The sequence below is a fragment of the Pyrus communis genome, chromosome 9, assembly GCF_041283825.1.
Source record: "Pyrus communis isolate YQ-2024b chromosome 9, ASM4128382v1, whole genome shotgun sequence".
NCBI lineage: Eukaryota > Viridiplantae > Streptophyta > Magnoliopsida > Rosales > Rosaceae > Pyrus > Pyrus communis.
Window position 1 is genome coordinate 195678 of NC_142573.1, and position 17536 is coordinate 213213.

Sequence of the window (17536 nt, forward strand, 5' to 3'; positions counted from 1 at the left end):
CCGAATTGAAATAGTAACTAGTAAGCAAACAAAGCCACTAATGGGCCATCCCATGAGTAATGACCCACACAGGAATGATAGAGTAGAGTAGAGGAGAGTACACTTCAATAAAAAGATAATTCTGAAATGATTAGAAAAGTCAGACAGAAACACGTTGAGTAGCATTATTGGAAAATTAGAAATGGCAGGTAGATCGATGAGCGAGTGATCATCTCTCTGACTTCTACCTTCTCTCTTCGACGGTGTGAATGTTGTTCATTTTTGCGGCGGCGACTCTTGTGTGTAGATAGCACTATCCATTCATGCTCTGAAGCTGATAACTCTCAATTGCTCTTGTTTCTGGAAATTAATCACTTTTTTACTCTTGAGAGCAGCTGCTGGGAGCTGACCTTCATCGGAGGAGAAGAGCTTTGCCAGTGCTACCGCTAATGGCGGCGACTCCGTCCCTCTTGTGCTTGCTTACGTTGCTCGTCGGATTTCTTGTCGCCGACTCCAAGTTTATTGCATACGACACTTCCCAAGGCATAGTCCCCGGCAAAATCAATGTCCATTTGGTCCCTCACACCCACGACGACGTTGGCTGGTTAAAGACCGTTGATCAGTATTATGTTGGCTCCAACAATTCCATCCAGGTATTCAGGCGTTTTGAATGTTTCTTATGGACTCTCTGAGGGTTGTTTGTTTCTTCTGATGATTTGATTTCATATTTTCAACGGACGGATAATAGGGGGCTTGCGTGCAAAATGTGTTGGATTCTTTGGTTCCTGCTCTGCTGGCTGACAAGAATCGCAAATTCATTTATGTCGAACAGGCAACCCTCTTTCTCTCTCTTTCTTTACTTGCTGCTGCTGCTGCTTCCGCTTCCAAATTGTTTGATTCTAAATTGTAACCGTACCTCCAATCTTACCCAGTTTATATATCCACGGTTAAAGACTGGCACTTGGTACTTACTGCAAGATGATTACATAACATATGTAACTTGTATGTCTTGCTGCTTAATCAATGCATTGTATTGCAGGCATTCTTCCAGCGGTGGTGGAGAGATCAGAGTGACTCCGTCCAGAGTATAGTCAAGCAGCTAGTCACCTCGGGTCAATTAGAGTTCATGTAATCTAACATGCCAAAAACTGCATTAGCAGGTCTCTTTTCATTCTTTTGGTATTAACGCTTTTTTATTTTTTACCGTTGCTTCAGAAATGGGGGAATGTGCATGCATGATGAGGCTGCAACACATTATATTGATATGATAGATCAGACGACTCTAGGGCATCGGTTTATTAAAAGGGAATTTGATGTGACTCCAAGAATTGGTTGGCAAATTGACCCATTTGGGCATTCGGCTGTCCAGGCTTACATGTTGGGAGCAGAAGTAAGCACGCCTTTGGCTTTACCTTTGAACACAAAATTTCTTTTTTCTATGCAAAGAGTACGGCATTCTGAAATTGGCCAGAGCATTTTTACCGTGGACAACATTTTGGTGTTGATGTAGGTTGGATTTGACTCACTTTTCTTCGGGCGAATAGATTACCAGGACAGGGCTAAGCGCAAAATTGAGAAGAGCCTTGAATTTGTTTGGCGGGGTTCAAAGAGTCTCAGTTCATCTGCTCAGGTGACGAACTAAGATTGCTTTTTGTTTTATATAGCATTTTTACAACTGGGATTCTGGACTTGCGCATATCATGATGGATATGTTTCCCTTTAGTCGTTATGTAACATTAGTATTGTTAGTTTTCTTTTTTTCTTTCTTGGCACCCGAAGATATTTTCTGTGCTGACTAACTTTGTTATTCTTCTGAACTGTTGCAGATTTTTTCTGGTGCATTCCCAGAGAACTATGAGCCTCCATCTGGTTTCTACTTTGAAGTTAATGATGATTCCCCAGTTGTTCAGGTAACATCGTGATTCATAGACAAGTTTTTTTAATTTCCTTTGGTTTATTGAATATTTGCTTGTTTGAATTGTTAAACTTAATTGCTATTCTGTTGAAGGATGACGTCGCATTGTTTGATTACAATGTTCAAGATCGTGTTAATGACTTTGTTGCTGCTGCAGTAGCACAGGTAAGTTTCCTGGTTATCCTCGGCCAATGCTCTTTTCTTTTTTCTATCATATGGGGCATTATTTTAGTGGCTGACAACAATTACTTATTCTCAGGCTAACATAACTCGAACAAATCATATAATGTGGACCATGGGAACAGATTTCAAGTATCAGTATGCACACACATGGTTCCGACAAATGGACAAGCTCATTCATTATGTCAACAAGGTAATAATTGCTTGGTGCGTTAATGATTCTGAGCTGGTTTTATAAAATTATTAGAGTCTCACTTTTAATGCCTCTAGGAAATATCTAAGTTAAAATGATAAACTGGATATTTATTTCAGTCTATTACCTTGTTTATCTACCCCCCTCCCAAAAGACAATCTGTCCAAAGATGTAAACTGATTAGGAATTGTCTTGTATGACTTTTGTTGATTTCCTTTATGATTAAAATCCAATTTTCTTTTTTTGGGCACTTCCAAGGATGGACGTGTTAATGCTCTGTATTCTACTCCATCCATATATACGGATGCAAAGTATGCTACAAATGAATCATGGCCAATCAAGACAGATGATTTCTTTCCGTGAGTTTTTATTTTATTTTTTTAATCTTCCCTTTGACATATCAACTAACCGTACTGTAGAAACTGAAGTATGCACCATACCAGTTATGCAGATCGTACAAATGCTTACTGGACAGGGTACTTCACAAGTAGACCAGCCTTGAAAAATTACGTTAGAGCAATGAGTGGCTATTATTTGGTATATTCTTGTAACTTTTCTATGTATCATGAATTAGTGTTTCCAGTTTGATGACAGATCGTCATATATGTATGTTTCTCTTGGATAACAAGGCTGCCAGGCAACTAGAATATTTTAAAGGAAGGACTGGTTCAGGGCCCAACACAGACTCGTTGGCAGATGCCTTAGCAATTGCGCAACATCATGATGCAGTCAGTGGTACAGAGAAGCAGCATGTTGCCAATGATTATGCAAAAAGATTGGCGATAGGCTACACGGAGGTGCAAATTAGCTTTAACATCAATGTTCTTTTCAGTCCTCACTCTATTTAACTCAAATTTTTCATTCGCTTGGTCATTGTCTTTGTGCAGGCCGAGCAAGTAGTTGCCACGTCACTTGCTCACTTGGTTGAGTCTGCATCATACACTGGATCTGTAGATCCAACTACAAAGTTTCAACAGGCAATTAATTACGAGCCCCTAAGCTATGCTATTTTTATCATGTTACTTGACCTTCAACTGAATGGCTGGTGATAATTTGGATTTTGAACTTTAGTATGAGGTAGTAGCAGAGATGAATTTAATTACTCTGTTTAAGATGATTACGCCAGTAAAGAAGGATTTTTTTATAACGTAAACAATGAAGTAGAGTGATTGAAATTTCAAATTCAAGCTAAGAAGAACAGTTGATCTCTCTATCATCTTTTCTTCTTTTTCATTTACTTTGTTTTCATTGATTCTCCAGTGCCCACTTCTAAATATCAGCTACTGCCCTGCATCAGAAGTGAATTTATCCCAAGGGAAGCAATTGGTAAGGAAAATAAAGTATCTAATGTCATCTTCTCAAGTGTATCAGCCAAGTATGACTTTATATTCCACCCTGTGAAATATATTTTCTGATGATGTTTCTCGTCTATAGGTTGTCGTGGTGTACAATTCCCTTGGATGGAAGAGGGATGATGTAATTCGAATTCCTGTGAGTACTTCCTTTCAAGTTCTATCTTAGTGCTTTGTGTAATGTGTTAGTGTTTCCTCTCCATTAATATAGAAATAAATAAATATAAGCATAAGGAGGAAAATCCTTGCAAGTGCCTAGATTTAGTTTATATGTTAACCAGGGTTGGTGAAGTCTTAGCGTATTTGGGTTCCTAAAGTTCTATAAATGGCCACTTTATAATTTATATTGTTAAATGAAACAAGCCCATGTGAATACCGAGTTGACAATCAATAACCCACTTCGTGATATTTACGAATAATGTAGGTTATCAATGAAGATGTCACTGTTCATGATTCTGAGGGAAGAGAAATTGAATCACAGCTTCTCCCACTAGATGATGCCCATGCGGGCTTAAGGAACTACTATGCTAAGGCATACTTGGGTCAAACTCCAACAAAGACACCAAACTATTGGCTTGCATTTACAGTATCCGTGCCACCACTCGGTTTCAGCACATACACTATCTCAGCTGCCAAAGGAGCAGGTCCACTCCTATAATGGCTTTGAAATTATTAATTTTTTTTTTTTTTTGTTAATGGGAGCATAGTTGGATCTATTCTTGCTAGGAATCTTAATTTTTCATTGATTGTTTCCCTTTTGGGTAAAGGTGCTGGTTCCACCAGATCATCTATACAGACATTTCAAAGTAAGGAAGAGTCCACTATTGAAGTTGGTCAAGGAAATGTGAAACTCACGTTTTCTACAAATCAAGGCAAACTGACCAATTATGTCAATAGAAGAAGCTTGGTAAGTAATGCACCTAACAGTCGCGTAGTTACTATACCTGATGATTGCATTTCCTTATCCACCAGTATTTCCTTTTTACATATCTGTTTTTGATTGGTGTGATTCAGTGTCAGGTTATCAACGTTGTGATAGCTCTCTTAATCCAACTGCCAAAAAAGGCAATGAAATAGAAAGAAAAAATTGTTGTAGCTAACTCAATTATTCATTTCTTTTGAAGGTTGAAGAATTGGTCGAACAGTCTTACAGTTTTTATAATGGATATAATGGCAGTGATGATAAAGCTCCTCTGATTCCTCAGGTATATATACATGCTGATAGAAGTTGTGCTCTGTTGCAATATTTCTTATTTTCTATTTTTATGTTTTCAATTTGAAGGACTTGAAAACTGATGATTAAGTGATCCTTTCTATGGTATCTACTTGTTTCAATATAAAACATTTTACTGTTCTTTTTCTGTTTTTCTAGAATGCTGGGGCTTATATCTTCCGTCCAAATGGCACGTTTCTCATAAAACCTGGAGAAAAGGTGTGTTCTTTTACCTTATGAAATATAGTTTAGACTCAGGCATAAGTTGGGATATTGTTGATTAGCAACTGTTGTTTAATATTTCAGGCTTCTCTGACTGTTGTGCGTGGACCAGTAATAGATGAAGTACATCAACATATTAATTCATGGATATATCAGGTGCCTTGCTTGCCAAGTGCTTGCCATCTCTGTATATGTTTTTTTCTTTGTTCTATTGCAGGCTGAGGAGCATCATTATTATGTTCTAAAATAAAATCTCGGTAATGTTTCATTGGATGTGTGTGTAGGTCACCAGAATTCACAAAGAGAAGGAGCATGTTGAAGTCGAGTTTATTGTAAGCTTATCAAATAAAGACAAAAAAAAAAAGAAAGTTGGAATAAAAATTGAAAATCATTATCAAGCCTATTCATTGAAAATCTTTGCAATTTCAGGTTGGGCCATTACCTACTGATGACGGAATTGGAAAAGAAGTTGTAACTCAACTGGCCACTACCATGGCTACCAACAAAACGTTCTACACTGATTCTAATGGGCGTGATTTTATCAAAAGGGTATACTAGTTACTTGCTCTTACAATGGTTTATCTAGTAGTTTTGATATCATGTTGATGCTCAAAACTTTATAGCATTTCCAAAAGAGTTAACAAATTTTTTTCTATACAAGTGTACTTTGCTAACCCATTTGGCACATTTCTACCTTAAAAATTTGTCACTCCAACCCACTCTTCAAAATTTATCTTTCACAAAATATGAATAATTACTTGCATTCCTCCCTTGGTGGGATGAGTTCATTCCCCCACGTGCAAATAATGTATCTTCACCGTAAAAATTTTGTAATCAGAATCGTTCAATATCTTAATCTTCATTTTAAGATCATCCTTACAAAAAATCATTCGAAACGGAAATCGTTTAGTCCTTCAAATGTATCAAATGAATGGAAAGTTCATCATTTATATTTTATATGTTACCTACACCGTTGATTTATTGTTGGCATAACATAATGCAAGGATCTCTTTTTTGCAGATTCGTGACTATAGAACAGATTGGGACCTGAAGGTGCACCAACCTGTAGCTGGAAATTATTATCCAGTATGTTTATTTTTCCTTCCTCAAAGTAGACCTCTTTTTTTATGTGGCTTTTCTTATATATTTCTTGTCTCAACTCTCTAATACTCAATTGTACCATAACTTACTCTGCCCAGGGTGCTGGGGGCTATTTCTGTTGCTCTTCTTAACTTTCAGTTTTATTAGCAAACTGAGTTGAAGTTTGTATCAACATGTGGTTTGCACTTACACAGTGTTGTGCATATGGCTGAAAGAATACTGTGGTCCCTCCCTTTAATTAGTAGAAATTCATGAATTAGAAGACATGATAGTTCTATTTCCACTATATCCTTTTAAATAGAATAATAATTTCTCCGTCTTAAGATTTTCTAAATCAAATGCATATGTTTTTTTGTACAAATTTAGGCTCCATTGCCAGCTGGTTGCCATTGGATAGGTGAGGGTTGTACTAGTTTATTATCTTCACATTTTTTTCATGTTTTCCTTGCAGATTAATCTTGGGATATACATGCAAGATAATAGTACAGAATTTTCGGTTTTGGTGGACCGATCTGTAGGAGGGTCCAGCACAGTGGATGGACAGATAGAGTTGATGCTCCACAGGCATGTTTTTATTCTTAAATAAGAACGATAGTCATGAATGTAACTATTTCATAAAGCATACAGATTAAAGTCCTGATTGGGATTTCCTTGTTTCTCTTACCATACAGGAGACTACTGCTTGATGACTCAAGAGGTGTGGCAGAGGCTCTAAATGAAACCGTCTGTATTGACAACGTTTGCAGTGGACTAAGAGTAAGTACATGCTACCTGCTTTGCAACGACTACTGTGCGGTGTTATAGACCAAACTGGAGTTTTGGTTGCGACCATATCTAGATGTGGTATAACTATTTTGACTATCCTAAGAGTTTAAGGTTGCCTAACTTTTAGTGTCCACCTCTTGCTTCTGTTAAACTTATCAGATCCAAGGAAAATTTTATTTCAGAATCGATCCCCTGGGAGAAGGTGCCAAGTGGCGTCGTACTTTTGGTCAGGAGATATATTCCCCTCTTTTACTAGCTTTTTCTGAACAGGTGAAATTATAAAATACAAAAAAAACATAAAGACATGTAAGTTTTATTTTAGTCTTGTGAGCTGCTCAATAATAGGCGACTCCCTTTCTGTAGGATGGAGATAACCGGAAGAATTCTCATGTAACCACATTTTCAGGGGTTGGTTCCTCGTACAGTTTACCTGATAATGTCGCTCTTATAACTCTTCAGGTACTTGGGGCTTATCTAGAATTTCAGATATTTCTCTTTAGCTTTTTCATTATAATTTTATCTGGATTAGGTGTCCAATTTAACTTTCCTAGAATATTGAATTGAAATTCGAAACCATAACGGTAGCAGGAGAAAACAGAATTGTGATATCCTGTTTTCTTTAATTTCCATAGGAGCTTGATGATGGAAAAGTTCTCCTTCGATTAGCACATTTATATGAGGTTCTAACTTCTCACTCGTTCTACTCAACAATCTATATCTGCTCTAGTACTTCATTCATTTGTTTATAAAGTACTCTTCACTTCTGATCCTCCACATTTTATTTACTACTATTGTTTTTTCTTGTTCAAAATGGAGCTCAGATTGGAGAGGACAGGGATCTTTCTGTAATGACAAATGTAGAGTTGAAGCAGCTCTTCCCCAGGAAGAAGGTAAAAGAATGAGCCACAAACATTAACCAAAGTTCACTGTAGAACCCTTTTCTTATAATATTGTGCTTTTCTGGTACAGATTGGTAAACTTACAGAGATGAATTTGTCGGCAAATCAAGAACGGACAGAAATGGAGAAAAAGAGACTCAATTGGAAGGTGGAAGAAGGCTCTTCATCAGAAGCAAAGGTTTCGAGGGGTGGGCCTGTTGATCCTACGAAACTGGTTGTGGAACTTGCACCAATGGAAATCCGAACCTTTCTCATTGAGTTTAACCAAAGCTTCCATCGCTATTTATTTGATGCCTAACCTAATCAGGCTGAAAATGTAGTGGAGGCTTGAGAGGCCCTTGGCATCTGGAGACCTGGACTTTTGCTGTCATGTAAATAGACGTTTGAGTTATGTTTGTACTGTTGGACAAAAAACATAAAAATCATGGAGCCATGTGGTTTTATGAAACGAGGTTGTACTAAGTATCGAGTTAGCTAAGCTACTATTGCAAACGACATGGATACCTTGTTAACTTGTGGCATATAGTAGCTGCTATGTGACATTTGAAACTCCTGAGTGCAGACTGATCTTGAGGGCGTCGAAGAAATGGATGTCGCCTACCCTCCTCAGTAAATAGCTCACAAGTTTGCTCCTCTTCGGCCTCCATCTTATCCAACATGCTTTGCCTCTGTTAGAGGAGGCCGTAGGGCGCACATGAGACTATCCTTTGCGCCATATCTATAAAGTCTACAAAAAGTATCTTAAAATTAAAGAAAATAATCACTAACACATAACAACAAAGCTTATTATCACACAAAATAAGATTTGGTTATAATATCTACCTATATTTAATTCATTCACCATCTTTATGGTCATATTATAGTTATATTAAGTACATATATCACATCAAACATATCTGACTATTAAGTGGTATTTGTATTAAATACATATAAGTATTGTAGTCAGTCCCCCTAAAATAATAGTAATAATACTTGTTGGAGCCTTCCGGCATAACCCAACCGGAAATTAGTTTGGTATATAACTACCGAACAAGGCAACATGCTTCCGAAAAGTCTACGGACCCTAGCTGCAATGGTTCGGAAAGATCTACCAAAGCCATCTAAGCCCAGGGGTTAAATTGTAATTGTAGCGGTGGTCGAAGTCGAACCCTATATTCGGTGAAGATGCTCAAGAAGAGATAGGTGGGTGGGGTCCTCTAGCGCGTAATTGCGCTGTCCAATAAATACAAGAAAATAATAAAAGGGGATGGGCAAATGCGTGACTTGCGAGCCGATTAGCGAGAAGAAGAACAAAGTGTTTTTGGAAGAATTTTCATGTCCATCTTGCCCAACCAAGACCAAGGATCTATATCGTCATCTGCCTCTTCAGCTCCCTCTGTAAACCCTAACTCCCAACATGGACACCGCCACCGCCACCGTCACCTTTCCCTTTCTCAATCTCAGCCCCAGTCGCTGTCTCCGCCGGATCCCTCCCGCCAAATTCTCACATTTGGTTCGCTTCGGATCTCCGACTCTCAATCTAGCTCCTCCGCTACTGGAGGTATCTGATTTTCAACTTCTTCAATCTGTTTCTTATCCCGTTGCTTTGTTTCTTAGAAAATTAAAACCCTAGAATTTGAGCAAATTGGAAGAATCAATCTTTTTTTGGATGAGTGCAGCAGTTTGGAGTCAATTATTGATCTTCCCTCTGCTCGAAGGTGTTTGATTTTTACTATTTGAAATAGAATGTTGTTTAAATTATTCGTCTGCAGGCCTATCACCACCGGCACCAGCTGCAGAAGATTCTGGTGGATCTTCCCAGCAGGTATATTGACTTCATGTTTTGAACCCTTCGTTTTTTCTGCAGCACCCACGCTTGTATGATCTAAGAGAGCCATTGAGTAATGACTTTCAATCTTTGGTCATTCCTTGTCCTTTATCTAGGTGAATGAGTTAGGGATGCCCGGGGGTAACAAGACTTTACCTAATAACCACCACAATACACATTCACAGTGTCACTCTGGTGGAGGTGGACGAGGGGTTGGATCGCCCTGGTCTAGAGGGAAAAGATCAGGAACCTTTGGTTCTGGTTCAACTGAACAAAGTATCGGATCTGCTGCTTCTCATGGAAACTCCACTCATCAAACAGGAAGGAAAGCCCAGCTAATGAATGGCAACCACTTGTTGAATTTTTATTATGACCCCATAGCTCGTCCTCAGCGTAGAGCTCCTCCTCCTCCTCCTCCAAGAAGGCAGCAAAAGAGGAAGCCTTACAATAAAGATTTATTTCTTCAGGCTAACTACAAATTTGTGGTGTTAGATTCAGGAAACTACTCAGCTGAATCGATGGATCCAGACAAGATGTTACAATGGGAGGACATCATTTGCGTGAGATATTCCACCCCAACTGTGGTTCAATGTCCCATTTGTCTGGAATATCCTCTTTGTCCGCAGATAACCTCATGTGGACATATCTTCTGTTTCCCATGTATTCTGCAATACTTGCTGATGGGGAAGCAGGATCATAAAGGAGACTGCTGGAAAAGATGCCCGTTGTGTTTTGTGATGATATCACCTAAGGATTTGTACACTCTATTCGTGGAGAATGTCAAGCAGTATTGTGTTGGTGATACAATAGAGTTTATGCTTCTTAGTCGACAAAAGGACTCATTTACTTTATCCCATAAAAGTAGACAAGAGAAAGATGCCGTTGGAGGTTGTGATGATGAAAGCTATGATCCCTTTTCAAAGTTTACATTTACATCAGATGTAGATCTTGCAGTCAGAAAAGCGATATCAGAGTTAGATGGTTGGTTGGTCAGGGCAGAGTCGGGGCTTGTTGATGACATAGAGAAGCTTCCATATGTATGTGCTGCAATGGAACAATTAGAACAGAGGAAGAAATATTGGAACGAGCACCGGGCTAGCGACAGTAATAAATCTTGTATATATAATGATCATAATAGTGGTTCTATCTTGTCAACTGAAAATTCTGTGAATGGTAACACTGAAGCATCTACATTTGGACATGCAAATCCATCCAATGAAGTCTATGACCGTAATAAGCGTTCAGACAATTTATCTCTGGAGAAGTCGGATGATGGGACTTGTTCTGACAACTCTGTGGATGCAGCTGAATCATTGGAAGGCCATGAAAATGTTTTGTCTTCTTCATATGATGAAAGCAAGAGTGCTCGAGGGGACTTACATGACTGTGGAATTGTAAAGGAGAAGGAATCATACAATTTCTACCAGGTGACTGATAAATAGATATCATGTTTCCCATTTTTCTTATTGCAATTATTTTCTTCGGTTGTTTTTTGGGGAAGTAATCTGACATTTTACTAAACTGCTCATTGCTGTGCATAGTTGCAACTATCTTTGTCTTGTTTGCGACAGTTGCTTGACTTTTTAAAATTGCTTTCATTTATATTCCTACTGGTTTGTATTTGGTGTGTTAGTCGGTCATTTGCTTCTTTTTGTCTTTGAACCTTTAGATTGAGGAGAGATTTCAATGTGGTTTTGCTATTAATATTTTATGTCTCTATATCAGGCAGCTGATGGTCAGCACATCATTCTTCATCCATTGAACATGAAATGCCTGCTACACCATTATGGGAGCCATGATATGCTACCACACAGGTATCGTCAAAAGCTTGCTGATTGTTTCTGCTGTATGCATAGACTATGCAAAATCAATGGCAAAGCCCCCCTTTATTCTTTCTTCTATAGGATGCATATTCTTTACCGTTGTACTTGTCTGAAAATTTAGGTATGGTATTTGCAAGCGCGGCATTAAAAGAGGGGAGGGGGAGGGGGATGGGGAGTGCCCTTTTATTAACTATGGGGTCTTCTTATATCAACTGAAATGTGAAAATGGGTCTAATTCGTTATTGCAGGATAAGTGGAAAAATTTTGCAATTGGAGACAGTGACTCAGACAGAAGCTATGAGGAGGCGCTACCGCTACTTGAGTCATTTTTCTTTAACAACAATACTCCAGGTACCTTTGATGCATGATCTGTGTGAGGTCACACTATAAGAGCATTATTGTTGCAGGCTGTGTATAGTGTCTCATCATAATTCATTCAAATTTCAGTTTTGTGAGATTGATCTGAGTGAGTTATTGTCTCCTGATGCCTTGTCTCCCTTTATGGAAGACATAAAGAAGCGTGAAAAGCAGAGGAAACAACTTGCTAGGAAGGTATTATTAATTGCTTCTTCATTATAGACTGTAAAAATAACAGTAGTTTGTTCATGCTGTAAAATTATATGCTGTTCCTATTTATAGGAGCAAAGGGAGAAAATGAAGGCTGAATCTACCGTGGCATATCCCATCCCCATAGTAGCAGGTTATGGACAGTCCTTTCATGATGGATCCCCTACATTCTCCATGGATGACTTCGAGGGTAATATAGTGTTCCTCGTATATGTTGTATATCTTTAGACGCATGACCCTCTGTAGGTATATTTAGTCAGCTCAAGTAGTAGCATTGGGTTGATTTGGAATAAATTTATTGTTCAAATAAGGAAAAACAAATTTGGAGTATGGTGAGGCATACATGGGTGCTCTAAGCTGTTAGATTAATTATTACTCTTTCTTGTTGAAGTTTGCAGATACATATTTGTACATACTGCGGTCTTATGTTAAATATCCTTTAATGGTTTATTTTGTTCGTATGCTTCCTGTGTTCAGCTTTGGGAAGTTCTACAGCGACATCTTCAAGCTCTCCTGTTGTTGGGGAAAGGAAGCTCTTCTCAAGTGTCACAAGGCTTGGTTTTGCTGCTGCGCATGATTCTCCAGCCCTGAAACTAGAAGGAACCAATTCTCTGAATGGCGATGATGCAGGGAGAGTCTCTCCCAAGACAAATGGTATTTATCAGAATCTTGTTATACAGGTTGCTTTTTGTGCTTGAGATAATGTGTATGCAATCAAATCTCTTGTAGCTGAGGGATATTTGATCAGGGTCATACTAAGATAATAGTATGTTGTATCTCGAGAGTTTGTAGTTGCTCAACCTTGTTTCATTTTTTTCTTTGGCAGCAGGTACCCAGAATGCGGGTGTTACGTCATTTGCTAATGTAATCTCCAGAGCTAAGCCTGGCGAAAATATGGACCCGCCCAAGATAAATGATTCGGGAAAGAAGGGAAGGAAACAGAGTCGAGTCCTTTTGTCAACAGCTGGTGGTCGACGCTACTGATGACTTGTCAAAACCTCGAGTACCATGATGGTGTCGTCTTGTATCATAAACCTTTGATGACACGAAAGTCGGTGAATGTATGACCATTATGTATAATGGGGTAGATGGAAAAACAAGAACCATTTCTGAAATCCTTACCCTCTTTTCTTTGCTTTTGTTTCTTTTTCTAGCTATTCTGTTTTTCATCCTGAGAAACCCATGCTAGAGAGGCTGAATAAATTGTAAGACTTGTTTCAAAGCGCTTCTTATATTTTTCTTTTTTCTAAATGCGCATGCAAGGGATGCAAAAATGTCGCCAATGTTTTACAAATTGGAACCGCTAGAATTTTTAATTAATTGATTTTTAAAGTTGAAAAATAGAAAAAAAAAGTACATAGGTGTCTCCCAACTATATATATGCATATATTTTTTGAGAAGTACGATATCCGTTTATGAGTAAGAGCGAATAAACGTACATAAAAGTGGATAGGATGCACAACAACGAGTATCAATGAAAACATTGTTGGGAATTTCAACCTCACGAAGGGAAAAAGAGTGTCCAATACTAACGTTACATAAAATTACTATCCTCAAATAAAAGATCAATGATTACATGGGGTTCCTCAAACCATGTTACTTGTTCTAAAGCCAAACCACTCCTCGCCAATCCATGTGCCACCTTGTTGGCTTCCCATCGGACGTCTGAAAGTCTGATACGTGAGAAAGAACGGACGAAGTGTCGAGCATCATTTATCGCATGCCCCAGAGAAGAGTCCGCTGCTTCCCCTAAATTTAAAGCCGCTAGAACCAAGCTTGCATCTCCCTCAAAATCAAGCATATTTGCCTCCTAAGTCCCGTCTGAGCAAACAGAACCGCAGCCCTTGCTGCTTCCATCTCGGCATGCAGAGGTGAACCCACTCCATACTTTTTCACAGCCATTGCAGCCACGAAATTAACCAAATGATCCCTAATGACGACTCCCACCCCTCCAACGCCTCCAGTCTCATCCCAAGCCCCACCAAAATTACATTTGAGCCAACCAATCTCCTGTTTCTTCCACTTCTGCACCGTATAAGTGTTTTTGGACTTTGACTTCCCATGCCATTTCTTGCACTCTGCAACCAAGCCATATTCTTGCACTGAATCTCCATGGGCGGCGTGGCCTTCACATTCCAAAGGAAAGCTTTTCTTTCCTTCCAAATACTCCAGACAAGCGCAAGAACTAAATCAAAGCTTTCCTTTGCCAATGAATGCGCCCAGGCTCGCCAACCAATCTTGCCACGCCCCATGACGACCTTCATGTACTTTGAGATCCAACGGACTCCAATACCACACGGCGGCAGCCGTGGGGCAATCTCTCAGAATACGTTCCATGGTTTCTTCCTCTTCATTACAAAATAAACACGTTGCGTTTGGAGTGATTCGCCTCCCAAACACAATTTATGTGCCAAAAATATTTAGGATGTCCTAAATTAATTTTAGAAAGCATGCAGTGCAACGACAATGGATGTCCTAAATTAATTTTAGTGTATATTATTTTTCTATTTATCAACTTTAAAAACCAATAAAAAATAGTTTCGGGACATAATAAATGGTAGGATCACATCCAAAGGTCTGCAATATTTTGCTCAACTCCGACGCAAAATATTTCCTAAAGGTAAAATTTCAATTTTTTCACAAAAACTATGAGTCAGAACCCACAATTTTCCAATTGATTTTGGAAACTTTTACAACATTCGTTATACGCCAAAGTTAGGGTCATTCTATTGGCACCACAAGTTTCCTAAAATTAGTTTAGGACATTCCCAAGATTTCGGACACCTACAATTCTCTTAGGGGGACCCCGCTATTAGATTTCATTATTTTTTCTATTTTTCAATTTTAAAAATCAGTGAAAAATAGTTTCGGGATCTAAGAAAGGATAAAATCACATCCAAAGGTCTTGCAGCATTCTCGTTAATTCCCACGCAAAATATTTTTAAAAACTAAAAATTTGAATTTTTTCACAAAAACTGTGAGTTATAACCCACATTTTTCAATTAATTTTGAGAACTTTTACAAGATTCATTATAAGCCAAAATTTGAGTCATTCTAGTTGCACAACATGTTTTATAAATTTAATTTAGGACATTCCAAGAGTTTTTTACATTTACAAATCCCTTTGGAGGCCTCGCTTTTAGTTTACAATATTTTTCTATTTTTCAACTTTAAAAATCAATAAAAAATAGTTTCGGAACCTAATAAGTGGTAAGATCACATCCAAAGGTCTTGCAATATTTTGCTCAACTCCCACTCAAAATATTTCCTAAAGCTAAAATTTCAATTTTTTTACAAAAACTGTGAGTTATAACCCACAGTTTTCCAATCGATTTTGACAACTTTTACAACATTCATTATAAGCAATTGTTGGAGTCATTCTACTGGCACCACATGTTTCCTAAAATTAGTTTAGGACATTTGACACACCCCGATCGAGATCAGGGCATGCTGGTCGTCACGTGGAAGTGACGTAACCATGTGCACAGTGCGGAAGCTAATAAAATAATAATATAAATAGTACGAATAAATAAAAACTAGCTTTACACAAGGTAATAACGAACAAGTGCAAGCGTAAGTGTGAACACTAAATTCAGAGCATGAAAGCCTAATGCAGTCCGGGAGAAAACGACACAACAAGAGCACACCCGAAGGTGATCCCTACACTGGTGGTGGTCTGTCAGATATGCCGGGGAAATCCTCAGGGAAGCCACCAAACGTGCTAGCCAACTAGAACCTGGAGGGGCGCAAAACAAAAGCGTGAGTGGACAAAAACAAAGCTTTTCGAAAACCATTTAATAAATAAGTTCTAACCCCTCGCCGTAAAACCTGTATACTTCCCAGAAAATAGAATATATGTATATATATAAGTCATGCTCAGAAATATTATATGCCAAAACCTCGAAGTAAAATGCAAGTGCTAAGGTAATATCGCATCAATGTCATATAATCTGTCAGCCGGAGTCACCTAACGTGACCTGTACGGCTGAATCTAGAGCTTAAATCTCCATCTCACTAGCTAGACCTGCACACGAGTCGGAACCACCTAAAGTGGTATGTACGACAAGCCTGGGTGTAATATAAGTACGCTCAAGTGCTACGATCACGTGAAGGCTGGGCGAATAATCGTGGGTCACCTACGAGTCGGAACCACCTAAAGTGGTCTGTACGATAAGACTGTGCACCTAACTTGGATCCAAGATGAGCGTGTGGTGCGGGAGGTGAACATCACATGAAGGACTGTACCCAACTCTGGGCGGGAACACTACACCGGGGGTGCAGGTTATGAGCTCTCTATGCATCTCAAATCACTACTGAATGTAAACATAAATCACAACTCACCTGGCACTTACCTGTGCGTCCGCAGCACCAAACATATATATATATATATATATATATATATATATATATATATATATATATACATACAATTAACAATGCATAAACAAACGGCAAACTATAGGCATGGCATATAAACGAATAAACATTCTAAATCAATTTCTGGGAAAAGTATAAGTATATAGGTATATACGGAAAACCAAAAGCCCACTCACTGGTATGTGGAAGGGTCGTAACCCCCTTGCCTCGAGTGACCACGCTCGTCCTCGGGGTAGGTATCACCTATATGCGAAACAACTATAAAAACGTTAATTTTAAAGCACATAACCAACCTTAAGAAATAACTTCTCATACAATGCTCAAATGGGGTGTAATATACACCAACGCGATCTACTCAACCTCAGGAACATCCCCATATTTTTAGAAAAAAATTTCACCGTCGCACGCGCTCCCACGCGCCGGCCAAGGCACGGCCACACGCGTCGGCCACGCGCAGGCACGTGCTTGGCACGCTGACGGCGTCAGTTAACGCCGTCAGGAATATTCCGTTAACTTTAACGGATTTCGTCAACGCCGTTAGGAATATTCCGTCGTCTTCTCCGGGGAGGCTCCGACGCCGGAAAATCGGGAAATCTTTAAATCGTCCTATCTTCTTCGTTTTTCAACCAAATTCCACAAAATTGGTACCAAATTGAAGCTTACAACGAGAGGAACAAAATCATACCACCTTCAAGTGCTAAAATCCACGAAATCTCGCCAGGAAAATACCCCCAACTCCGGCCAACCTCAAAACTCACGATCCCGACGTCCAAAACCTTCAAACGAACCACCCCGAGCCTCCTAAGGACCTCACCAAGCTTCCTACAAGCTTGAAATTTCCAAAAACATAAGAATTTACGTGTGCATGAACAGTGCCAAAAATCGGGTATCCCTAGTTCGACGTGAAAACAAAGGTATCCTTACCTGAAATGGGTATGGTTAAACTTCTACGGACCTCACGAGCATGGATATGTACTTTGTTTCTTCGATCTGTGAAGATTACAAGGGTTTTGGAGTGTGTCCGTACACATGGAAGGGGAAAATGGGAGAGAAAGGGCTCGGGACAGGGGGTGCAGGGCAGAAAATGGTGAGGGTGAGTGTGTGGAATTGTGTGTGGTCCACAACCAGCCACACCAATCTCAA

The 17536-nt window shown here is 39.1% G+C and overlaps 2 protein-coding genes across 4 annotated transcripts; both read left to right on the forward strand.

Moving 5' to 3' along the window:
* The first annotated feature begins 84 nt into the window (after positions 1–84).
* Positions 85–8368, forward strand: LOC137740950 (putative alpha-mannosidase At5g13980). Of its 2 annotated transcripts, XM_068480755.2 has the most exons (30): positions 85–278; positions 375–632; positions 728–811; positions 1019–1107; positions 1195–1369; positions 1490–1609; positions 1806–1889; positions 1988–2059; positions 2154–2267; positions 2526–2626; positions 2711–2804; positions 2897–3064; positions 3155–3244; positions 3528–3593; positions 3702–3758; positions 4044–4263; positions 4387–4526; positions 4744–4824; positions 4992–5051; positions 5139–5210; positions 5339–5386; positions 5484–5603; positions 6075–6140; positions 6607–6719; positions 6827–6911; positions 7080–7190; positions 7284–7379; positions 7553–7600; positions 7742–7810; positions 7890–8368. In XM_068480755.2, the coding sequence occupies exons 1-30, from the start codon at positions 249–251 to the stop codon at positions 8115–8117; spliced, it is 3159 nt and encodes a 1052-aa protein (XP_068336856.2). In that variant the 5' UTR covers positions 85–248; the 3' UTR covers positions 8118–8368. The 2 variants fall into 2 exon arrangements, with proteins under 2 accessions (XP_068336856.2, XP_088556541.1); XM_088700415.1 differs by lacking the exons at positions 7080–7190; positions 7284–7379 and having other exon boundaries at positions 121–278.
* Positions 8369–8939: 571 nt separating this feature from the next.
* On the forward strand, positions 8940–13238 carry LOC137739075 (uncharacterized). Of its 2 annotated transcripts, none has more exons than XM_068478557.2 (9): positions 8940–9359; positions 9571–9623; positions 9743–11053; positions 11352–11440; positions 11698–11800; positions 11897–12001; positions 12089–12206; positions 12494–12670; positions 12843–13238. In XM_068478557.2, the coding sequence occupies exons 1-9, from the start codon at positions 9134–9136 to the stop codon at positions 12998–13000; spliced, it is 2340 nt and encodes a 779-aa protein (XP_068334658.2). In that variant the 5' UTR covers positions 8940–9133; the 3' UTR covers positions 13001–13238. The 2 variants fall into 2 exon arrangements, with proteins under 2 accessions (XP_068334658.2, XP_068334659.2); XM_068478558.2 differs by having other exon boundaries at positions 9051–9359; positions 12846–13238.
* Positions 13239–17536: the final 4298 nt, after the last annotated feature.